This window comes from Cyprinus carpio, chromosome A6 (assembly GCF_018340385.1).
Source record: "Cyprinus carpio isolate SPL01 chromosome A6, ASM1834038v1, whole genome shotgun sequence".
In the NCBI taxonomy this organism is placed as follows: Eukaryota; Metazoa; Chordata; class Actinopteri; order Cypriniformes; family Cyprinidae; genus Cyprinus; species Cyprinus carpio.
Genome location: NC_056577.1, coordinates 3,372,116 through 3,398,419, shown reverse-complemented (window position 1 = coordinate 3,398,419; position 26,304 = coordinate 3,372,116). Strand labels below are relative to the sequence as shown.

At 33.1% G+C, this 26,304-nt stretch overlaps 1 protein-coding gene across 1 annotated transcript in view; it reads left to right on the top strand.

The window, feature by feature from the left end:
- Positions 1-26,304, top strand: part of szt2 (SZT2 subunit of KICSTOR complex) — a 96,387-nt gene that overhangs the window by 25,661 nt on the left and 44,422 nt on the right. Inside the window, exons 26-50 of the mRNA XM_042759168.1 lie at positions 213-420; positions 1,883-1,930; positions 4,057-4,184; positions 5,319-5,583; positions 5,661-5,832; positions 5,930-6,022; positions 6,713-6,791; positions 7,884-8,186; positions 9,323-9,461; positions 9,547-9,663; positions 9,744-9,813; positions 11,298-11,483; positions 11,600-11,857; positions 13,356-13,596; positions 14,799-14,873; positions 14,971-15,109; positions 16,002-16,110; positions 16,231-16,318; positions 18,123-18,275; positions 18,374-18,476; positions 20,018-20,132; positions 20,427-20,514; positions 21,766-21,884; positions 22,280-22,444; positions 24,546-24,630. Coding sequence (XP_042615102.1) covers positions 213-420; positions 1,883-1,930; positions 4,057-4,184; positions 5,319-5,583; positions 5,661-5,832; positions 5,930-6,022; positions 6,713-6,791; positions 7,884-8,186; positions 9,323-9,461; positions 9,547-9,663; positions 9,744-9,813; positions 11,298-11,483; positions 11,600-11,857; positions 13,356-13,596; positions 14,799-14,873; positions 14,971-15,109; positions 16,002-16,110; positions 16,231-16,318; positions 18,123-18,275; positions 18,374-18,476; positions 20,018-20,132; positions 20,427-20,514; positions 21,766-21,884; positions 22,280-22,444; positions 24,546-24,630 — 3,546 coding nt within the window. The remainder of the gene's footprint in view (positions 1-212; positions 421-1,882; positions 1,931-4,056; positions 4,185-5,318; positions 5,584-5,660; positions 5,833-5,929; positions 6,023-6,712; positions 6,792-7,883; positions 8,187-9,322; positions 9,462-9,546; positions 9,664-9,743; positions 9,814-11,297; positions 11,484-11,599; positions 11,858-13,355; positions 13,597-14,798; positions 14,874-14,970; positions 15,110-16,001; positions 16,111-16,230; positions 16,319-18,122; positions 18,276-18,373; positions 18,477-20,017; positions 20,133-20,426; positions 20,515-21,765; positions 21,885-22,279; positions 22,445-24,545; positions 24,631-26,304) is intronic.

The window sequence follows — 26,304 nt, the reverse complement described above, 5'->3', positions numbered from 1 at the left end:
TAATACAAATGGCAAGAACTCACAACAAAATTACTAAAATTCACTAAAATGCAAACAGAAAAAATAAACAATATTCAAATATTAATAAAAACTATAATAATATATCAAAGATACAAAAAATAGCTGCTTCACATGTTCCAGCTGGTTAGGACAAAAAAAGAATGAGACGGGAGAGATTTTTATATTCATACCTCTTGTGTCATAACGTTCAGCTTCAGAAGAGAAGGACGGCATTCAGTTTGTGGAGCCTCAGAAGCGAGACTGTCACATCACGTTCAGCAGACAGGTGTCTCAGCAGAGCGGCGCCGACGCAGCACGACCCCGCTGCCCCATCTACATCTACAACTGCTCCCTCGAGTCCCTGAAAGAGCAGCTGGTCCACCCGCGCTCAGGACGCCAGCCCAGAGACGTCTTCTTCAGGTACTGAGACACACTGCCTCATACAGAGGAAAGCTGCTGTGTGTAGCTTGAAGGTCTCAGGTCACCAGCTCTGTTCCAAACCATAGCGAGCGGCCTACTGCAGTATCTAACTCAAGCAGGACCTTATAAGTGACACTCTTATTTTAGTTTCATTGATATACTATTATACTTAATATTTAGAATTTTAGTTATTTATTTATATTATTTTTTTCTGTTTTCTAATTTCTATTTTTTTTTAATTTATATATTTTTCCATTTTAATTTTAGTCAAAGTTTTAGTAAATTTGTGTTTTTTTACTATATATATACATATTATTTAATTTACTTTTTTATAATAACATATATCTATATAGTGTTTATTTTATTTTTTTATAATAGTCTTATTTAGTTTAGTTTTTCTTTTCATTTAATGTGTCTATATAGTTTTTATTAATTTTGTTTTATTAGTTTTACTTTATTTAGATTATTTTTTATACTTCAAGTTAAACTAAACGAAAATGAGAACTGAAAATTATTATTAATTCTATTTTTATATTTTTTAAATTGTATATTTTATATTTTTTATATTATTTATTTCTGTTTCGACTTTAATTTTAGTTAAGTAATTTTAGTTTAGTAATTTTGTGTTTTTGCAATTTTTATTCATTTTCTTTTATCTTTCTTTCTTTTTTCTTTTTTAATGTCTTTATAGTTTTTATTAATTTTTATTTACTAGTTTTACTTTATTTAGATTATTTTTTATACTTCAATTTAAACTAAACGAAAATGAGAACTGAAAATTATTATTAATTCTATTTTTATATTTTTTAAATTGTATATTTTATATTTTTTATATTATTTATTTCTGTTTCAACTTAAATTATATAAAAAAAATTATATTATAAAAATTTTTTTTTCAAAATTTATTAATTTTCTTTCTTTCTTTCTTTCTTTCTTCTTTCTTTTTCTTTTTTTTCCCTTTTTTTTTTTTCTTTTTCTTGTCTTTATCCTTCTTTCCTTTCTTTCTTTCTGTCTCTTCTAGTTTTCTCTTTTTAAAAATAATTTTATTAATTTTTATTTATTAGTTTTACTTTAATATTTTGAATTTAATTTTTATATTCCTTTTTTAAAATAATTTTTCTATTTTATAATTTTAATATTATTTATATTGCTGTTTCCACTTGGAATTTAGTTAAAGTTTTAAAGAAAAGAATTTTTTTTTTTTTTTTTATGGTTTTAGTTTGAACTTGAACTCTAACTTTAACTCTATTAACTCTGCTAAGTGACTGAGTTGAAAAGCTCTTCATTACCAATAAACAGTCTGAATAAAAGCATTGATACCATACTTATGATGTCTAATAAAGTTGCCTTGGTAGGCGGTTTGCTGTGTTTTGGAACAGAGCTGTTGTGTTTGATCATTTCAGAGGGCATCATGTGGTCATCCTAATGTTTTACTGTCTGGTTTCTCTTTGGATGAGAATAGAGCTCAAGAGACAGACACCTGGGAGTTCAGTCAGCAGCCCAAATACAGGTAGCCCTGCTTACTGCTTCCTGCTGCCGCCCTACAGCGGGGACGGGGCGGGAGGGGAGGGGTCTGAGGGGGCCGATTTGGCCCCGTTACCCTCAGGATGGCCCTTCTTTCTTTCTCTTTCTCTGGAGGGCTTTGCTGTTTTACGATGACCGTAATGAGGGGATATTAGGCTACTGAAGACTTAAAAGGGTCCGAGGTCTTAAAATAACAGAATTAAAGCAAACGTTTATCTCTGTATATGCCGTTCAAAGTTTGGGGTCAGTCATTTATTTATTTTTTTTTAAAGAAATGAATGCTTATATTCAGCAAGGATGCATAAAAATTTATCAAAAGTGACAGTAAATGCACTTATTATGTTAAAATAGATTTTTATTTCAAATAAATGCTGTTCTTTTACTTTCTATTCATCCAAGAATCCTGAAAAATCTAAAGCATTTGATAATCAAAAATGTGTTCTTTAGCAGCAAAATCCTTTAGAAATGATTTCTGAATTGTGACACTGAGACTGGAGTAATGATGCAAGATACCGCTTTGATGCACCTCATAAATATATTTACAATATATTCAAAGAGGAAAAAAACAATAAAGTATCTTACCGACCCCAAATCAAAAAAAATCATACCTACCCAAAACATATGAGACTCCTATCAAAAACAACAAAATTATCTTAACCACTCTACATATGATCTAATGTGTGTGTTTTAAGACCTCACTTCCTGCTGAGGGTTGTTTCCTCTGCCTTCTGATGTTCAGTACCAGTCAAAAGTTTGGACGTACTTAACTGACGACCTTCTGATTACTCTGAGAAATGGAAAAGCAATACGGCGAAACAAATCCATCATACATGTTCCACGTGTTCTTCAAGCATACGGCGAAACAAATCCATCATACATGTTCCACGTGTTCTTCAAGCCTTTTCAATACAGTTTCAAAAGCATCCCAGGATGCACCTCATGTTTTCATGATGAAGGTCTAGAGTCAGCAGAGCTTGAACAAAGAAGAAGGTCAAATGTAAAGGAGGTTTCGTTTGTGTCACAATTTTTGCAGTTCATAATGAGTTGAGAAAAGTCATAGTAAAGCATGTGTCCAAACTCTTGACTGATAGTGTACATACTTAACTCAGGAGGTTAGTTCCCTGCGTGTAGACATTTAGGAAATCGCAAAGCATTCGAAATAAAAAAGCACCTCTTGATTTATTTGTGAGTTTAGTGTTTGTTATCAGTCTTTGTTGATCCGGTATGTTCTTCTGATAAACGTCTGTCTCGGTGGTAATGTCTGCTCATCTGAGCACCCCCAGTTTTTGGCTTCATATTATACTGGTATCCTCAACGTCTTGATTTTTTCCACTAAGCTTTTCCCGCTTTGTTGACCATGAAAAAGTCAAACCTCTGGCGGATAAATCTCGGGTGTTGTTGCTTCATGGCTGTAAATCTGTTTTGCATGCTTTTAAAGCTGGTTTGAAACTAGTTTGATATTTACCCTTCCTCTTCAACAGTATTTACATTTGATGATCCACTGGACTGTAGATAGATGTAATCCTATTGCACCGTGCTGCTTATTACATCGTATTACACTCAGGAATACTGAGGTATCGGCCACCGATATTTACAATCAACACGTCTGCAATCAGCTGTTAAGGAACAGTATTTTAATAATTAATTAAGCAAGTTAATTGCACTTTATAGGGTCTGTAATCACCTTTGTTCTTGAATACAATATAGTCAATAAATAAAATAAAATCTGAAAAATAGAAAGCATGCATTTGCTTCTTGAACATGTCAGAGAGATGTGGTTAACAAAGGTGTTCTTATTCAGAATTGCACCCTTAGTTATTTGTTATAATATTAGTTGACGTATTTAAGGCGGTTGTCTTAGGTCCTCTGTGATAGGTAACAGCTCTTGTGTCTCTTTGCGTTGGGTATTGCTTTTCCTGCTGCTTGTCTCCCCTATTCTAGTCTCGTATATAATGTACTGCAGTCTGGTGCAATCTTGGGTATTGCTTTTCCTGCTGCTTGTCTCTGCTATTTTAGGCTGGTGTCTGGTGTACTGTAGTGTTGTAGGAAATGTCTGGCAGATTGTGGCCTGCTGTTATCTGGTGTGTGTGTGTGTGTTTGTGTCTCTGGCAGGTCAATCTCTCAGGACCGCAGCAGCGCCTCCTCCTGGACGGAGCTCATGACACAACCTCACAAACACAAAGAACTGGCCAACTACTGCAGCCTGCTACAGGAGCACTACTACCAGAGCTATGTCAAAGGTCACACTCTAACATATGCATATAGACATAGAGCTTACAGAAATACAAATATAAATAAATAAGCAAAAAAAAAAAAAAACATTACATTTATGGTAACACTTTACAATAAGTGCATTAATGCATTAACTAACAATGAGCAATACAGTTGTTACAGTACTTATTAATCTTTGTTAATGTTAGTTAATAAAAATACAGCTGTTCATTGTTAGTCCATGTTAGCTCAGGTCTATTAAATAACATTAATAGATACAACTTTTGATTTGAATAATGTATCAGTAAGTGTTGGAATCAACATGAACTAAGATTAATAAATACTTTTAAGTATTTTAATTGTTAGTTTAACTACTGTAGTTAACTAATGTTAACAAATGGAAACTTATTGTAAAGTGTTACCGCATTTATTTTATTATTTTAAAATAAAACTATAAATAAATAAACAAAAAATAAAAAAAACATTTTTAAACATTTAAGCACATTTATTTCCAAAATTCTCATTAGGGTAATGCAAAATAAACAAATAAAATAAAAAATACAATTCTCATTACTTCATTTGAGTCCAGACATTTTTTATTACATTTTTTTTATTATTATTTTAAAAATAAAATATATAAACTAGTAAGCAAAAAATAAGATATCATTTATAAGCATTTAAGGACTTTTATGTCACAAATTCTCATTACTATTGAGTCCAGACATTTTTCAATTGCATTTATTTTATTATCATTATTATTTTCTATATATTTTATTTTATTTTATTATATCATTCGTTTGTATGTAATTCACATTGTTCTCAGTAGTGATTCATTAGTATCTCATTACGGAGATTATTAATGAGAATCACCCTGTTCAGATTTTTATATATATATATATATATTTGTCTAAATAAAAGGTATTTGATTAATTATTTATTTATATATTGAATTTCTGCATTTCTACAATTTATTTTCTACAGTAAAAAACATTAGTTTGATATATAAATTCTTGTGCATGTGTATAAGGCATTTCATTAATGTGAATTGGGGCACAAAATGTGTTCATAAAAATAATATCACAACACAAAAATACGTACAATGTTAATAATGTCATTTTCACAGCGGCTGGTTTCATTGATCTTGTGCCTGTGTTGATGGACAGGTGTTTATCGCAGTCTGCAGCAGTCACACAATGTGAGCTCCCAGGACCTACTGACGGCTATGGACTACTGCGAGGAGTCGCTGCAGGAGATCGACATCACTTCCTTCCTGCAGACGCTCTGCGGACACGTGCGTGTGTTTCGAGAGCGTCACGAGCTGCATGGCTCTGTCAGCGTAAGCAAGTCCAGTGACGCTTCCACCACCTTCGTCATCGGAGAAGGAGAGGATGATGGAGCTGACAGAGCCACGCTGGTGTCTTCATCCAGGTACTGACCTTACAGCAATGCATTGTGGGATTAACGCTTTGTTTTCGTTGTTTAATATAAGTTTTTTTTTGTCAAAGTATTGAGCTGGAGGATGTGAGTGAAGCCGATTCCAGAGGGAAGGTCTCTGCTCCCACATCCCCGCTGGACCTGGACGAACCCAAGTCTCCAAAAATCCCAGAATTCCCTCTGTCGCTCCTCCAGTCCCAGCAGAAATGTGATGTGTATCCTGATTTGCACAAAATCATACAGGTACGGCTGAGAGCAAATGTTGTCGGGGGTGTAGAAACAACATTTTTAAAACACAGCTGTCATACAAACGATATCTCGTATTCTTTTTGTCTTACAGGACAAGTTCATGGAAATTGGTGCTCAGTATTTCAAGACTGTACCGTCCAATCCACATTATTTCTTTTACTGCCTTCCATCTTCCAAAAAAGAGGTGCTTCATGGAAATATTTCATTTAATGTTTTAGTATTCTGTTCTTTTCAGTAATTTTGAATATGCATTTTAGCAGTATTAATAAGCTCCAGTGTCTGCTGGTCACAGCAACATCAGTTCATTAAGTTAAGAGTTTGCAGTTGAATTGAATGTGATGAGCTACAACAACACAAAATGTTCTAGTATAATATTTTGTAGGCACGAAATATATTGCAATTATTTTTTTTAAATATTATATAATTTATATTTTTTATATAATACAAAATTATATTATAAAAATAATAATTATAATAATATTATTATTTTTTTGTTTTTAATTACATTTTTATTTTACAAGGAATAGTCTTTTTGCATTAGTAATATTTATATTTATTTATTTATTCATTCATTATAAATAAAATAAAAAATAAATTAATTAAACAAAAAAAAACATTACTATTAATAATAATAATAATAATAATAATAAAAATCTTTTTTTTTACATTCACAAGTATTTGTTCTAATACAAAGTGTTTTCATTTTAAATCAAATTTTACATGTTAATCACCCCGCTCTAAAAAAACAGAGCTGTGTAGGAAAGACTGGGAATAGTCTTCTATAGACCAATGTTTACTGTCAGATTAGCGCTCATCTTTATAACATGAATGGCTTATGGGAGCGTTTTCCTTTCCTCTGGTTCACCGTCTGCAGGAGGATTTGGACCGAGAGGGAGAGCGGAGAGCCAGTGAGGACTGTGAGGTGTCTGAAGCTGAACTCGCCACAGAAGACGGTTAGACATCATTCATGACACTCCGAGTGTTCATTTTTAATATCACATATATCTAAGTCTCCACCTCTGGCTGTTTTGATAAAGTTCACATTCAGTAACTAATTTGTTTTGAAGAACTTGAAGAAAACCGTTACATTTTTTTCTCTCTAAATGTGTTATGCATAAAGAAAATAATAGTGTTTTAAACATCTGTTAAACAATCCAGTGATGCTTCAGTTGGATTGTGAAAAGTTTTCTATTATATTATTGCTTAGGGATGTAACGATGCACCTCCAGCCGGTTAAAAATCAATAAATATATGTGACGATTCAAGACGGTTGGGCATTTATAATAATGTGTCTCTGAGGTGAGCTGACTGTCTTCAGAAAAGTTTAGATGGTATTTTCTTTTCATCTTGCATCAGTAAAATGTATGTTAAAGTACTGTTTATAAGAGCAACTGTACCACTGCTGCTCCGTAAGCGCCACCTGCTGTCAGAGAGTGAATCTGCGTCTCATTCAGAGCTTCTGCTGTTTCTGTTTCATGCAGATGTTTTATGGAGCATAGTTTCACAAAGCTAAAGTCAGAGCATTCTGTTTTTTATTTCAAATTTCAAAATGATACAATCTAATTTAAATCAGAAACTGCTCATGCTGCATGTATGCATCATCTCTGATTGGATCGTGATTAAAATGCAGTGGTTGCGTCTAATTTTAAATGGGAAAAGCACAAGAAAAGCCTTCATTTGTTTATATGAAGACATGTCTTTTATTTATTTGATTTGGGATTTGTTTAAAATTTTCAGTTTAGTTTTATTTCAATTTCACGAAGAAATGTGCAGCATTTTGTCTAATAATAAAAGGACACGTTTTCATTTATAATTTGTCAAAAAACAAAAAAACAAATCACATCCCTATTAGTAATTAATAATATTTTTCCTTGCATGCATAGCCATGGTGCCATAGCACTTGTGAATGAACATTTAACAAGGACTTTAGTAGGGTCCATTGATTTCATGTTATTTGGATGTTAATAGTGTAAAGGTAAGTGTTTTTCACTCGTTGAAGTATATTAAAACATGGTTGTCCATATTTATGTTTTGCATATGCACAGAGAACGTGTCGGGCTGCTGCATCGTGACGGAGAGTGACACGGATCTGGAGGTGGAGTATCAGGATTGTGGGAATGGCAGAGTGGAGGCTGGAGGACAGGGAGCAGGCGAAGGCGAGTCTCCGTCGGACTCCAACACGGTGAACCAGGACGAGGATTCCTTCAGTATTCTGGACGGAGACTCTCTGCTGGAGGTGGATGGTCCGCAGCCGGAGATGCCTCCTCTGTTCGTGCACCTCACCTGCTCCGTCAACATGAAGAGCTGCCATGGCTCCATGCCCACGCAAACACTGCCAACCTGTCTGGGTGAGACACTGAACACACCGCTGAGGGCTCTGCCATTGACTCACAGTCACTGAACAGGGTCATATTCCCGTCTTTTCCCTAAAGTCCACTAACAATGTCAGTCAAGATTTGTTGAACAAAATATTAATCATTTTGTTTCTCACTGCCATTTTTTTTTTTTTTTTAATTCAAGGTTATTTTTAACTGTACTCTATATTTGCATACAGTATTTTTACATTTTTCACAAAAATCAAGTTACAGTTGAATAACATCACAAAAGATTTATATATGCTTATAAAAGCTTTATGATGGGCTCTCTTCTTTACATTAAAAATTGTAATAATAGTGCCAAATAATATTTTGCTAAATACTAAACAAGTATTTATATGATATCTAAATGTAGATGGACTTATGTTAATTAGCTTATAGTTGTGACCTGGAATCTTACTTAATCATTTAAAATAAGACATTCAACCATTTAATTGCATTCATTTCAAGGATTGGCTAAATATATATTAAAATATGTCACATCGAAATCCTGATCAGCAGTGATGTTAAAATTAAAAATAAAACAAATTAGTTTCTAAAAATAAATGTAAGACTAAAAATTTATTTAATTAATTGAAATTAAGCTGAAATAAATATTAGATGAAAAATGTTGAGTTACATTGTTAACATTGTTAAAATGTTACATCGGCAACCAGTTGATATAAAATAAGTTGAAGTCGAAGTGCTAAAAAATACCAAAACTTAAACTGAAATAAAATAAATTCAAGCTAAATACTAAAAAAAAAAAATTAACTAATTAAAAACTAATTAACTAATTAAAAAAATGACATAAGCACTAATTACTTAATAGCAAAATTACTAAAATGTAAACTAAAATAAAAGCGGAAAATAAATAAATGTCAATTTAAAATATGAATAAATTGTAATGTATAAAAAATAATAATCTAAAATAAAAATACAAAATAAAAAACAAATAAAAAATAAAAAACAACTCACAAAAAAATCTTAATTTTATTGGTTGGAAGGGATGGACACTATGTATATTGAGTTTTTTAATCTCAAATTTTCTTCCTCTGATTAGTATTAACCTGGTTCATGTATTTTCAATAATGTTAGTGAATAAAAACTTTTTTATTTATTTTTTGCAGGTGAAGTCATTTCCTGTCTTGAGAACGCTGAGAATGTTCAGTCGGTGGATTTAAACGAGTTGTCTGTCACTCTGGATATCTTCGTGCTCACGTTGCCTCTGGAGATCGAGGTCATGGCTCCGGACTTCCACCACAACAGGTCAGTGTTCCTGAAGCGCCTCAAGAGTGAGGAAGAAACCTCAAAACTCAAACACTCCTGACTGTGCTCTGTGCATGTGCTGTAGGTACACGTCTGAGAGCAGCGTGTCTCTGAACCGCTCTCCTGGACAGCCCTCCTCCTATCGCTCTGACGAGGAGCTCATGGCCAATCTGGACGGCCTGCGCGGGGTCGGTGTGGAAAGGTGAGCGTTCGGAGCTCAGCAGACATCATCTGTTGCCAAATATCTCGAGAATTAACTTTATATTTTGTCGTCTTCTGCAGTATGTCTGGAGATCCCTTGTCCAAACTTCCTATTCCACACAAAATGGCTGTTTTAGCCACCATGGATGAGGTGAGAGTGCAAAGATTTCAATCAAAATTAAAGTGATTTTATTTTTTATTTAATAATATTAATAATAATTTTCATCTTCTCAAACAATTATTGGCCCATTAGTAATGCATTGCTAACATTAACTAACAGTGAGCAATGCATATTAAAAATACAACTATTTATTGTTAGTTCATGTTAGCTCAATTTCATAAAATAATATTTCTAGATTCAACTTTTCATTTTAACAATGTATTGGTAAATGCTAAAATTATCAATGATTAATTAATGCTTGTAATACAGTATAAAGTGACATTGTTCATTTATGATAACTAATGTAGTTAACTACTGTTAACAAATGGAACCTTATTGTAAAGTGTTACTCAATTATTTATCATTGATCCAGTATGAAAGCACAGTATATGAAATATGCATGAAAGTTTAGTCTGTTCATTAATGCAAAAGGAGGATTTCTTTGTTTCAGAAATCGTTTTTGTCTGTCTTTAACCAGTGTTATTTTAGCGTCATTAATAAGCTGTAATTTAAGTTTTTTATATTTTGAATTAGTTTTTATTTTTCTATTTTCCATTTTCAATTTGAATGTTGTTAAAGTTTCAGTCATTTTGTTTTTTTGTTTGTCATTTTATTAGTTTTTTCCTAATATGTGAATATCGTTTTTATTTTATTTTTTTTCAGTTTTAATTATTTTAATACTTTAAATAAAAATTTGAAATGTTAACTAATTTAAATAAAATATTTTTTAATATTTTATTCTATTTCAGTTAACATTTATTTTATATTTTTATTGTATTTATTTAACAAAAATGTCTCTTTTTTGTTTTTATTATTTTTTTCTAATATGTCAGTATCGTTTTTATTTTTATTTCAGTTTTAATTATTTTAGTACTTTAAATAAAAATTTGAAATGTTAACTAATTGAAATAAAATATTTTTTAATATTTTAATTTATTTCAGTTAACATTTATTTTATATTTTTATTGTATTTATTTAACAAAAATGTCTCTTTTTGGTTTTTATTATTTTTTTCTAATATGTCAGTATCGTTTTTAGTATTTTTATTTCAGTTTTAATTATTTTAGTACTTTAAATAAACATTTGAAATGTTAATTAATTTAAATAAAATATTTTTTAATATTTTATTCTATTTCAGTTAACATTTATTTTATATTTTTGTTGTAGTTATTTAACAAAAACGTCTCTTTTTTGTTTTTATTTTTTTCTTATATGTCAATATCGTTTTTATTCATTTTTATTTCAGTTTTAATTATTTTAGTTCTTCAAGTAAAAATTAGAAATGTTAACTAATTGAAACAAAATATTTTTTAATATTTTATTTTATTTCAGTTAACTTTTATTTTATAATTTTGTTACATTTATTTCACAAAAATGTCTAATGGTTTTAGTTAAGCTTTTGTTGTAATATACAGTATAATGCATGCATTATGTATGCTGTTTAATATAATGACCCTGTCTCCAACTCGTTTCAGATCCGTTGGCTGTTGGAGGATGAGATAGTCTCCGCTCTGCGGCACTCGTCTGTTATCAGCTCCTCCACGCTGCAGAAAGTGTCGGAGCACGTGTGTCGCTCCAGCGGCCGGCCGCAGTGCCACTGTGAGGTCGTTCCTCTGCAGTTCGTATTTGGTCCCGAGCAGTCGCTGGAAAAGTTTCAAGAGGTTTGACCTCACGCGATGACCTCTATTATTGTTGATAAGACTCCTCAGGAGAGGTCAGGAACGAGATTATGTTCTGCCCTGCTGTTTAATAACACGTCCCTGCTTCCTCGCTGCAGGAGTTCAAGAGGTTATCGCTTCCTGGTTACCTGCTGAACGCGGAGCAGCACAACTTCCACTACGTCTCACTGAGTCGGCAGCAGTCTCACAGGCTCCAGGCCGCGAGACAGCTGTCTAACATCGCTGCTCAGTACTCAAGCTCTCAGCAAACCAGCCTGTGTCCTGAGGTGGAGGACGGAGTCAGAGCATCAGCAAACATCTGCACGCCAGACAAAGACAGAGAAAGGGACTCCAAGAAAAAAGAGCCTGACGCTGAGGTAATTATCAAAAACCTTTTAAACCACGCCAGAAGAAAAGCATTACATTTGCTGATTGATTAAGTGTGATTTAAGGTAATATATGTAACGCAAATTAATTTTTTAAACTCTGATTTAACAAAGTTGACCACATGGGCAGCTGTCTCATAAATCAACATCCGTACTGAAATAGAAACTCAAAATGGATGAATGGAAAACTCAACTTAATTGATTTCAGTAGAACTATACATTAACATTTTAACATTTTAATTTTAATGAAGCATAATACATAGTACACACAATAACTGGTATAAATAATCAGTTGTAGAAATATACGTATATTTGTAATTCATTTATTTGTAACATTTTTCAAACTTTGACCACAGTCTCAAAAAGGATTTTTCACTTTGCAGTGTATTTTGGGTTTGCCTTTTTCAACAAAGGATCAAAAGTTCAGTATGATTTTCAGTATGAAAAAAAACTAACATTTAATTTTATTTATTTTTAAGAATTAATTTTATTCTTCAAGGATGCATTAAAATGATCAAAAACATTTATAATGTTCTAAAATTATTTTTTCAAATAAATGCTGTTCCTTTGAACTTTCTATTCATCAAAGAATCCTGACAAAATAAAATGTATCACGGTTTTCACAAAAATATGAAGCAGCACAACTGTTTTCAACATTGATAATAATCAGAAATGTTTCTTAAGCAGCAAATCAGTATATTAGAATGATTTCACAATAAAAACTGGAGTAATGATGCTGAAAATACAGCTTTGATCACCTAAATAAATCACATAAAAAAATAAAATCAAACAATAAACACAAATATTAAACACTAATAATAAATCACAATAATAATTCAACATTTTTAATTATTATTTTTTTTTTTTCTCTATATTTTTAATCAAATAAATGCAGCCTTGGAGACTAGATGAGGCTTTTTCAAAAAATCTTACCAACCCCAAACTTTTGAGCGGTAGTGTAAATTACTACTTTAACATTCACATTTATATTAATGCATTTGGAAATGTTAACATATATTCAGATAGAAAACAGTTATTTAAAAAAATAAAAAAATAACACTTTTTTCTGCATTAAAAATAAAAAATAAAAAAACAAAAGAGAACAAAAAAAAAAAAGAAAAATAACTAACTGACCCAAAACTTTTGAACTTAAATGACCTCATTTATGATGGAAATGGAAATGAATACATAAACAGGCCTGAATATATATATATTCAAATGTATGATTTTAATTTAAATTATTTTATTATGTGAGAAGAAAAAGTAAAAGTGATACAAAAGACCGGAAACAAGCACAAAATCAGGAGCTGGAGATAAAGGTCAGATAAAGGTTATATAGTTTAACATTATTATACAAAACATCTGACCTCAGAATGCATTGATGGACTGATTAAAATCAAATCTTCCAAAGAGCCTTTTCATGATATTGTCTTTTTGTTGCTCTCCTCTTCATCTGGTGTATGATTCATGTGTTTTTTTTTTCCTGGAGCAGGTGGAGTGTGGAGACACGCAGAGGGCCGATGAGGACACGCGTCCTGCAGCAGCTGATTCAGCCAGCGAGTCTCTCTCTGAGACCTCTGACCCCGGGCCGATCAAGCAGGCCGACGCGGAGGAGACTCGCCCTCAGAGTGCCATCGGCGCCGCTGCTCACCTGCAGTCTGATCACACGTCCCCTCCAAAAACCCCCTCCGCTGCCAGCCTGGCCGAGTCTGTGCAGTCCACCACACACAGTGAGTGTCACGAGAAACCAGCGTCATCTGAGTTTACTGAGACCCTGGTGGTGTAGTTAGACGAAACATTGCAAAAAAGGCCTGCATTCTAAGAGGATGAAAAAAAGACAACAAAAAAGCAAATGTGAGATAAAAACCACACAACGTTTCAATGCCAATTACAATGACAGGTGCAAGAGTTAACTTAAAGAAATAGTGAAAACTTGCTGATAATTTGCTCACCCCAAGGCCATCCAAGATGTAGATGAGTTTGTTACTTCATCAGATTTGGAGAAATGTAGCATTGCATCACTTGATCATCAATGGATGCTCTGCAGTGAATGGGTGCCGTCAGAATGAGAGTCCAAACAGCTGATTAAAAACAATCCACAGCACTCCAGTCCATCAGTTAATGTCTCGTGAAGAGAAAAGCAGCATGTTTGTAAGAAACAAATCCATCAGTAAGACATTTTTAACTTCAAACCATCATTTCCAGCCAAAATATGAGTCCATAATCCAATAATAATAAAGCTTCCTCCAGTGAAAAAAATGTGGTCTGAATCGGGAGAGAAATCTGCACAGATCAAGCACAAGCCAAAACAGTTCTAAACTAATATGTGGGTGGATTTTGATGTGAGAGACAACAGAGGATGGACTTTTTCACAGAAAGAAGCAATTTTATCGATTATGGACTATTTTGGCTGGAAATTATGGTTTGAAGTTTAAAACATCTTACTGATGGATTTCTTTCTTACAAACACACAGCTTTTGGCTTCACAAGATGTTAACTGGTGGCTTGGAGTGCTGTGGATTATTGTGATGTTTTTATCAGCTGTTTGGACTCTCATTCTGACGGCACCCATTCACTGCAGAGCATCCATTGGTGAGCAGATGATGCAATGCTACATTTCTCCAAATCTGATGAAGAAACAAACTGTCTACATCCTGGATGGATTAAGGATGAGGACATTTTCAGCAATTTTTCATTTATGGGTGAACAATTTCTTTAAAGCAAAGCTCGATAACAAGGGTGCATATGTCACATGATCAAAAATAATAATATTTTGGATCATGTGATTATATATTTGTTTGCCTGTTTGGATTATTGTCAACTTTTTGGATGTTTTCTGGCGCAGCGATTTTGTTTGTTTTTCCATCGTTCAACTCTAATAATAAAGTTTATACTGTTTATTCTAAGCGGCTTTGATGCCTGTTGCTTTCAGGCAGTGGGAAACTGCGTCCCAGTCGAGTTCAGAGCGTGGTCTCCAGTCAGGGCAGCCTGGACTCAGACATGCTGGGTGAGACTTCACTCAACACACAGCATGCTCAAACTCACATTTACATCACAATCATCATTCCTCATGGTCCTTGTCCTCGCTGCTGTGTGTGTTTCAGGTTATGACGGCGGCAGCAGTGATTCTGAGTGCGACGGACCCACTATGAATGAGCAGGAGAGACAGACGCCGCTCATGCCTGATTTCTGGCTCATCATCAGAATCCATCAGGACAGAGTGGAGGTTTTCTCTCACGCCAGGTACTGCTGCAGACACACGCTCAGCTGACGAAATTCACATTCAGAAAGAGCCAAATGCAAGCAAAAATACGGCTGGTTTAAAGCACAGTGTAAGAATGATCGTCTGACACTCTTTTTCTTATTTAAGTCACTTGCTAGACAAGCTGCACTATTATTATTAATACTCATATTTGGTGTTTTCAACGTATTACACATCAGTACAGTCTCATAGTTTGTTGACATGAATGTTTGTTGTTTGGTAAGGAGTGTGATATTATTTTTTCTTATTTTTATTTTTTCAATAAAATTATAAAATGTATTGATTACTAGAAATTATTTTAATTAGTTCACTAAATTATTATTATTATTATTATTATTAAATTATTTTTTTAGAAATAATATTTTTAAGAGTACACAAATGCATGAATAATTATTTAATGCTGTTTGATGATTATTTATTTATTAATTGCTTTATAAATAAATATTTTAATAAATATAATTAAATAAATATAATTATAAATATAATATTATTTCTTTTAATACTATATAAATAAATCATATGATTTTCCATATTAAAAAAAAAATGTCCTTCTATTAAAAAATCTCCTATTTTCAGTGCTGCTTCACAAATTATTGTAAGAAAAAAAACTTATTTTGTTCTTGTAATTTATGGAGGGTGTTCAGTAGCTATTCATGGAAAGTGTCAAAATATGCCTTAAGTGGTGTTTGTTTGTTGTCCAGGTTTTATGCCTATAAATGAGTTTTCAGTTGTGCTCTAAACATGTTTGCAAAAAAACAGTTTGCGGTGCTTAAATTGCAAACGCTATTCCAAACAAATCTGAGTCTTGCATTTTCCAGCTGAGAATGTTAAAACACTTTGTACTGTTGTGAATCTTGAGCATTGTGTCGTCAGGAGTTTTAACAGAGGGAAAGAGGAGGAAGAGGAGGAGATCCCAGAGTACCTGCGTCTTCATCAGCTGGTGGTGAGGAGGATTGGAGAAATGTGCCGAACAGTCAACCAGGTGAAGAACAGCCTTCACTGGTCCAGCTCATTCTGACCCACTATCTCAGAGTCGTCACCTCTGATCTTCTGATCCTCAAGCACTTTGTTACTCTTTAACCTCCCATGATTCTCTCCACAGCGCCTCCTGCTGCAGGACCTGCACGATAGTCGCGTGTGTCACTCTCTCCTGGTGGCTCACACTCGGCCCAGGATGACCAACTCTGACGGTACAGTACTTAATGACACACACACACACACACACACACACACACACACACACACACACACACTCTTTCTACACGCCAGAGCCGGGCTCCCAACCTCTTTGACAGGAAGTGTCGATTTGAAATGTTTTTGTTTTAAAAATAGCTACATGACTAAGAAAATTGTCATCATTTATAAATAGCTTTTGTATGGGATCCAAACCTTCCAGCTCAGAATTCTCTGCTTTTCCATTTTCTTTAAATTTCATCTCACATTTAGAGTCTTTTATGCCAAAAATGCTGAAGGTTTAGTGTAACAAATAGTTTGGCATGTGAGTTACTCACTATTTATAATGGGCAAATAAATCAATGAAATGCAATGCAAATAAATGCATGAAATATTATTTGAGTCATGGCGAAATTATTTAATTGCATTATTATTATTATTTTATTTAATTATTATCTAATAAAATTGTGATTCACTATTTTTTAAATGCAATTAAAAAAAAGCAGATGGTCCAAAATTTTTTTTTGATTATGTGTCAGTATTACCATAAATAATTATAATATAATAATAATAATAATAATAATAATAATAATTATTATTATTATTATTATTATTATTATTATTATTATCAGAATTATTAATTCTGATTATTATAAAATAATATTAAACAGAATATGTATTGCTATTGTAATATTTTACTGCTAAATAAAAAAAATCTAATATTTAAGAAAAATCATAGTAAAATAATGTATGTGACAGTACAACTGTAAGTTTACAATATTTATTTAGTTATTGTCTTAAAAGCTTAATGGTTTCATGTTTGAAAATAAATAAATTTTTTAGCCAGTTATAAGCGTTTCTCATTACATATCTCAAAATGTGTTGACTTAAAACCCAAACTCTTGCAGCGCATATTTTTACACTGTGAAAAAATAATAATAATAATAATCCCACTACAAATATCTAAACATTTTTAATTCAAGACATAAGAAAAATGACAAGATATTAAGTTTTGCATTCGGAAAAATGTATCAAAATGAAGTGAGCTTATTCTCAAAGCAAGAAAAAATACCTGCCAGTCAGAGAAAAATAACAACAACAAAAAGAACTTAAAGGGATGGCAACTTAAACCTTTTTGGGTGAAAAAAAACTAACTCTTTAAATCAAATGGATTTTTCTTAAAATGCATTGGCCTTTTATTTTTTTCTTGTTTTAAGCATGAACTTGCTTAATTTTAATTCAGAAAACAAGACTTAATATCTTATATTAACTAATTGCATTTTGATTTAAGAATGTTTAGATATTTGTACTGGAAAACAAGACGAAAACACTAAGAAAGTAATTTTTGCAGTGTATTTAAATCGAAAACTGTGAAAAAAAAAGAAAACTGCTGATATTTTTGCACTCTTTATATGCAGTAAACATTTAATAACATCTGCTGCTGCGGCTGTAAAATGCAGCACAATTTAAACCAAAGCAAACAAACACAGACTCTCACACAGAAGCCCATCAGGAAGGTCAATTCAAGGGTGGTGATAATGAGACAGCAGTACGAGTCTGAGCCCTCACCTTATTGACTACGATTTTATAACCGCTGTTTAGCGTGAATTGCTGCACTAATGTCCTCATATAGGCTGCCTCAGACTGTGCAAATGAATTGGATCCGGTCGACCACAGAGATCAACGCTCAAATGCTTCATGTGTATCGTACTACTTTAGGTGCGCTGCGGGCCTGTTGAGTTCAGCTAATCCTGCTAATCACCCTTTTGTTATGAAATTGTTCAGGTCTCATCCCCATCATTGCACTTTTTTCCTCCTCAGACTACAATGCAGACGAGAGCTATCAGCCGCGGGACTATCTTGCGGCCACCATGCAGTTCATCCCGGGTTACTTCGCCTGTGACGTGGTCTGGAGCACCGTTATTTATATTCACCCGCGCCTCAAAATGGGGCCAAACATGGGCGTGTCCCGGGGTGAGTGACACCACAGCGGACCAATCATGTGGCTCCTCATGGAAACATGTTTTTACTTTGAAAAACTGGGAAGCTTGTATTTTCTCTGGTTCTTTCAGCTATCCAGGCCCTGCGCTCCGTTCTAAACGCTTTCTGTGTGGTAAACCGCAAAAACATGTTTGTTTATCAGGAGCGCACCACCAAATCTGTGTTCTACCTCCGGTGAGTCAGAACCTCTGCATTCTTCATATTAGTTATTCACCAATATGAGCTTTTCAGTGACTGACGCTGGTGTCTGAGGAGCAGAGTAAACAAGTTCAAGGTCGTGGATTTGATTCCCAAGGAGTGCATGAACTGATGACGCGTTTGCCTTGAGCTGCTTTGGATAAAAACCATTTCCAAATGCAGTAATATAAATGTGAATGTTAAAGTATTAATTTACACTACTGTTCAAAAGTTTGGGTTGGGAAGATTTTTTGAAAGAAGTCTCTTCTGCTCTCCAAGGCTGCATTTATTTGATCAAAAATACAGAAAAATAAAATAAAAATGTGAAATATTATTACAATTTAAAATAGCTGTTTGTTATATGAATATGTGTTAAACTGTAATTTATTCCTGTGATGCGCAGCTGATTTTTCAGCATCATTGCTCCAGTCTTAACAAAAACATTTTTCAGGGAAACCATACAAATATAAAGAACCACTACTCAATAAAAATATAATATTATAATAAAAATTCAAAAGCATCTACGCTGCTTCATAATTTTTGCGAAAACCGTGACACTTTTTGTATTTTCAGGATTGTTGAAAAGTTTAAACTGTGTAAGTTTAAAAAGATTCCTAAATATGTTAAAAAGTAACCAGATGCAGCACCACGACCAAAGACATCCATCTAACGTATTTTAAATAGACCAACAATTAAAACACAGCAAAGAAGGAAAGCAAGAAAAAGTGTGCAAAGGGCTGACAATTCTGCATTTATCTTATTTTTGAGGATCAAATATGGATTAAGTTAACTCATATCTACTCATTCTTTATTATTTTTACTATTTTGAACATTGAAGAATAATTATTCATTATTAATTATATTTTAAAATGATTAAAAGTATGAAATAACAATGGTCTGAGAATTGTTTATATATAATATATATATATATAATTGATGTATTATATATATATATATATAATAATTGATGTATATTCATAGAATTTATTTGAAATAAAAACAATTTGTAACATTATAAGTGTATTTACTGTAATTTCTGATCAGCTTAATGCTAAATAAAAGTATTAATTTATCTTTAATAAACAATTTAGTAACCCAAATTTTTATCGGGTAGTGCATCTGTGTTTATTTGTAGATTTATTACTTAATTCATTGTTTTATGTCAGATAAATCCAGCTCATTGCCAAATAAATTCTGTCATCATCTCATTTAAAAAGATCTTGTTCCCTTAATCATCCTCAATTTAATTAGATACGTTCAGCTCAGGTTATGAAGCTGCTATTTCACTAAATGTTAGACTGATATAATGCCTATACACATTCACAAATAGTTACCATTAGCATACCCAGAAACATTATTGCACAGTACGTACCTGTAGGTCAGCAGAAAATGTGTTGATGTATCTGTCTGCCACTGTATCTCTTTAACATCTCTCCTGCAGTCTCCCAATAATCTCCTAGTGCTGTAAGTGATTGCTGGAATGTATTTGAATTCTTTCCACGTCTTGACCTCCTCGTCACTTCTGTGCGTCTCCGCAGGCTCTCCGAGACGTCTCAGGCAGGAAAGTACAGTGATTTGGATGGGAACGTGCACGTGTCGCGCTCTGTGGGTCTGGCCCGCAGCCAGGAGCCGCTGGGCTCTGAGGACCCCGCGGTAACATTCACATACCACCACTCATTACGCTTTAGGAAACAAAACACATCACCAACCATCAATTAATCATAACACCTCCCACAATAACTAATTAACCACCTGCCGCTCGCAAAGCACTGACCTGTCCTTGTGTTTACGCCGTTTATAAGCCTCATCCTGAGTTATAGAAATGGGAGATGTGAGCAATTGTGTGTTGATAGCCTGAAAAGTAGTCTTAGAACGTGCTCCCGTGAGCCTGATGTAATGTGTGTGATGTTGTATGTAAGTGTGTGATGACATGTATCATGTTCACAGGCCTCACGCTCATCTCTGGAAGGCTCAAGGCCGGTTGGACTGGTGGACAAACACATTTTGCTGCAGGTGCACGGCGTAGGGACCGCAGGTGAGAGAGCGGGATGGATAAATGTTTCTCACAGTACAGTGACAAAACAAAAGATGCATGAAGTGTGTTGGTTTCTGAGGGATGTTACATCACTACACCAGCCACGCTTTCTGAAAGCAAAACCAATAAACCATTGAGTTCAGACCAGTTCTTACGTTTGTAAACAGCTGGACGGAACACAACTCAAACTTAATTTAAACTCTACAGGTTCTTAAATATGCATCACTTATAGAGTGATTTGTTGAAAAAGCAGCAGGACGCAGCACAACGACCGACGTATTTTTAAATAGACCAGCATTTTAAAAATAGCAGAGAATGAAGGCAAGAATGAGTCGTGTAAATGGATGACAATTCTGCCTTTGTTTTAATTCTGGGGAGCAAATGTTGATTAAATCAGCCCATATCGACTCATTCATTATTTTGACTGTTTTGCACATTTTAGAATAATAGGAAAATTAGAGGACAGAGCAAAATGGAGATGAATGCTGTTGTTAATGAGCCCTTAATAAGAAGCTGAAAGAAGAACTGACTAAGACATTTAATTTTTTTATTATATATACATAAAATTTATGAAAATTAATAAATTATTAAAAAATCTATAATAATTTATATATATTTTTAGTATTCAAAAATTTGTAAATATATTTATATATTTTTAAAACAAATATAAATATATATTATATATATTTTTATTTTCACAATTTTGTCAATTGATTGATATATATATATATATATCTAATTTTTTATATAAGTCAATTTTATTTCAATATTATAACATTTAATTTAAATTTATAGATACACAAATACTGTAGACACACACACATGTATAGCAAAATATTTAATTATTATTATTATTATTATTATTATTATTATTATTGGCATTGATTTTTATGGTAGCCAGTCAAACAGCAACAACCTCAATAACCATCATCAGCTGACATCACTCTCCATCCCTCCCCACCCGTCCTGCTGTTATCAGAGCCATGAGTTATTTCTTTTCCTGTAAATGTATTACTTCAGTCCCAAAGTGTAGCTAGGGAAATCTTTTCCAGTTTCATCAGTTTATTCTTAAATGCACATTTATAATTTGTAATGTCGGGTCATTTCTGGGTTTAGGTAGCAGCTCTGAGGGATTTCAGCAACTGCTCGGGAGACTTCAGTTATTAATCTAAAGTCAATATGAAACGGCTTGCGATCTGTGAATTATTGTAACACATTTCCAGTTGAGATATGATGATGTGTGATGGACAGGTCCAGAGATCACGGATGAATTGGTGAAGGTTCTGAGGAAGCGTCTGGACGAGGCCACGCTGGACATTATTACAGTCATGCTGGTCAGGAACTGCAAACTGACGCCTGCAGACGTGGAGGTGATCTCTCTCTCTCTCTTTCTTCTTTGACCATCTTTAGTCTTTGACGCACTTGTTCTTCGCCACAGGTTAAGTACAGATTAAACAGGTGAATTATATTTGCCCGCCCTGTGCACAGACAGACATTTGTGGGGAAAAAATTACATAAAAGTATCGTAAAATACAAGTCTTCTGAAGCTGTGTGATGTCTTTCAATGCTTTTTGCTTTGAATCAAGGCTCGTAATGCTGTGATTCATCTCAGAGCGAGTTGGTTTAGAAGTCTTTATTGAAGATTTTTTGAAGTATTGCTGAAATACTTCGGTTGGCGGGTGTGCTGTATGAGATTAGTAGTTGGATAATAGACTGTGGAGATGATTTTTGGTTATTACACATAATTTTTTCCTCTTCGTCTCAGTTCATTCAGCCTCCCGGCTCTCCGGCGACGGAGGTGATGGAGTTCGGTCTGCCTCAGTACTGTGTGCCGTGGATCCAGGCGGTGGCTCACTACCTCCGTCAGAACCTCCTCATCTTCCTCCACATCCCCAAATACACCGACAGCAACATGGAGCACCACTTTAAGGTACCAGCGTCTGATCCATTGAGACAGACATTCCCAGTGCATTAGGTTCACAGAGATGGTCACATATTTAAATCAGAAAAGCGCTGCTGTAGATTCATAATATAAATCTATGCAAATATCTAAAATTATTAATCCTTTTATAAACGAAAATACAGTTCATACACTATATATATACAGTACAGACCAAAAGTTTGGAAACATTACTATTTTTAATGTTTTTGAAAGAAGTTTCTTCTGCTCATCAAGCCTGCATTTATTTGATCAAAAATCACATAAAAAACAGTAATATTGTGAAATATTATTACAACTTAAAATAATAGTTTTCTATTTGAATATACTTTAAAAAAAATAATTTATTCCTGTGATGCAAAGCTGAACTTTTCAGCATCATTACTCCAGCCTTCAGTGTCACATGTAACATCCAGTCTATCACATGATCATTTAGAAATCATTCTAATATTCTGATTTTATTATGAGTGTTGGAAACAGTTCTGCTGTCTAATATATTTGATGAATAAAAGGTTAAAAAGAACTGCATTTATTCAAAATAAAAAACAAAATTCTAATAAATATATATTCTAATAATATATTTTCTTTACTATCACTTTTTATCAATTTAACACACATCCTTGCTGAATAAAAGTATTGATTTTATTTAAAAAAAAAAGAAAGAAAAAAAAATCACTGACCCCAAATTACTGACCAGTAGTGTATATTGTTATTACACAATATTTTATATTTTAAAAACAGAGCTTCTTTATTTTTTTTTTTTTTTTTTTTTTTTACTTTTTATCATCAAAGTATCCTAAAAAAGTATCACATGTTCTGAAAAAATATTAAGCAGCAGAACTGTTTCCAACTTTGATAATGAATCATCATATTAGAATGATTTCTAAAGGATCATGTGATAATGATCCTAAAAATTCAGCTTTGCATCACAGAAATAAATGATAATTTAAGTATAATAGATTTAAAAAACAATTATTTTAAATTGTAATAATATATTACAATATTAAATTTTTTTTTTTCTGTATTTTTGATCAAATAAATGCAGGCTTGATGAGCAGAAGAAACTTCTTTCAAAAACATTAAAAATATCATTAACAAAAATTAAAAAAGACCTGTACTGTGTATATATATATATATATAATATATATATATATATGATATATATATATTATATATATATATATATATATATAATATACATTTAAAGTTTATTTATATTATATATAAATATTAATATTTTATATTTAAAGCATATTTTTCTTAAATGTATATATGCATGTGTGAGTATTTATATATACATATTAAATATACACAGTACACACACATATAAACTTTTTTTTTTTTTTTTGGATGCGATTAGTCATTTGACAGCACTAATATATATGTATGTGTGTGTGTGTGTGTGTGTGATAATTTTGTATTTGTCAAAATAAATATATTTTTGTCTTAAATTAATCACTGTCACCAATCATTTTAAAACGGTCTGATCAAATCCATTGCCCAAAAATGTTGGTGATTATGCAGATATTCAGAAAATGAAACAAATTGGTTTGCAGTAAGCCATGTGAGTGTGAAGTGAAGCACCACAGATAAAGCGTGGTCGCAGCGGGGATCTGCAAATGCGTTTATACTTTCATGCTCTCTGAGTGCGGTTCGCTTTAGCAGGTCACTGAGAGTTCATTTAGAGAGCTTCCATAATGCACTTCTGCACCAGGAGGAAAGACATAAACACACACTTCACTGCATCTCTGTAGTCGCTTAAATGCCATTTTTTTTGGACGCCAATGTGTGATTGGAATTTAAAGTGCACAGTAATCATGGTGAGCAGGTGATTACAATCTCAGCTTGTCTGCATTTAGTCGTTTGGAACCTGGCACAGATAAAGAGTTTACTGCTAAAAAAAAAAAAAAAGGGTCAACATTTAATTTTTTTTTTTTCAGTGTCATCCTAACCAGAAATCAATCAATATATTGTGCATTCCTACTTATATTGGTCTCATTATAAATATATTAAATAAATAATGCATACTTTTTTAAAATGATCATTCTCCTTCAATCTATTTCCTTTGTTTCTCGCTCTTGTTCTCTCTTAGCATTACTTCCATTTGAGCAGCGAGCTGCCCGATCATGACATCTATCTGTACAATAAACCTGGAGGCCAGGGCACAGGAGGCAAAGGTAAAGAGACTTATACTCTGATCTTCTCTTAACTCATCATCTGCATCTCTTGTTTTCTGAGGTTTGATTTGCATCTCACTGTGACTCATTTAGCACCTCCTAAATCTCTCTCCTGAGCTCCTGAATTAAACCCTCTTTGCTTGTTTACTTTGTAGAAATTATTCAGTGAGTTTTATTTCTGTCTTCCAGCAGTATGTGTTGGTCGTTTCTCTCCTCCTCACAATATCTGACTACTCATCATTTTGTATAATAACACCACTATTAAAAAAAAAAAGCACAATCACACTTCCTTATTACACAACAACAAAAAAAATACATACCTACTACTACTCCATCATCTTATTCATAATTGTCTTATTCATATTTATTTATGTTTTTAAAGTAATTGTTGCTGGATCTAATTGGTAGTGTAGGTACTGAGGGGTATTAAGCAATGGTTGAAGATAAGAGAAGCACCACATATAAAATATTAAGGACACATATGTGACTCTGGAGCACAAAAGCAGTCTTAAGTCTCTTGGGTATATTTGTAGCAATAGCCAAAAATACATTGTATGGGTCAAAATTATAGATTTTTCTTTTATGCCAAAAATCATTAGGATATTAAGTAAAGATCATGTTTCTTGAAGATATTTTGTACATTTCCTACCGTAAATATATTAAAACTTAATTTTTGATTAGTAATATGCATTGCTAAGAACTTAATTTGGACAACTTTAAAGGGTGATTTTCTCAATATTTAGATTTTTTTGCACCCTCAGATTCCAGATTTTCAAATAGTTGTATCTCAGACAAATATTGTCAGATCCTAACAATACAACCATACATCAATGAAATGCTTATTTATTCAGCTTTCAGATGATGCATAGATCTCAATTTTAAAAAAAAATGACACTTAAGACTGGTTTTGTTGTCCTGGGTCACAAATGTTGATGCAAAATTTAATCAAGAATAAAAACTAAAAAATTAAAATATGGTTAATAAAGGCGGTAATAAAGACTGAAATACTTACTGAAATTAGTGCTTTGAAAAGATATTTGAAAACTAAATTGATATAAAAAAACGATAAAAAAAACCCTCTTTTGTCATTTTTTACTAAAGACACGCAGTGAAATATTAGTGCTGAAAATGCAAGGACACTGTTATGTTGGCTGCTGACCTTATTGCACATGCATTTGGAGGAGTTTCCATTTCAGACGCAACATTAATGGGAGGAGAGTATTTAAATGAGTCAGCAACATGATTTACTGAGGTTTTGGGTTTGAAGAAAAATGGTGTAGAACATCTTTAAAGCTTATGTTTAATTTAAAATATAAAATCTGAAATCTGCATCCGACCCCTATAGGTTTTCAAATCAGAGTTTTTAACACTCCAGTGGGTGCATGTGGAGTTTATAAATATAAAGTGGGAAGCTTGTGAGTATTTTAAGAGCTGTGAAGGGGAGGCTTCAGGTCTGTCTCATTAACGTGAAGCGTGTTTAACAAGCCTCTCAGGGTCCTAATATGACTTGATCCCAAACTGCAGAGAGATGATTGTCAGGTAGAGACAGTGGAAGTACTAGCAGCTCCGGCCTGGAGCCACAGGGTTCCTCTTCCCCGCTTTCCCAAACACTAATGAACTGACAGTCCACACAGATACCTGCCAGAGCTGCTCCTGAAGATCTTCTAATGCACC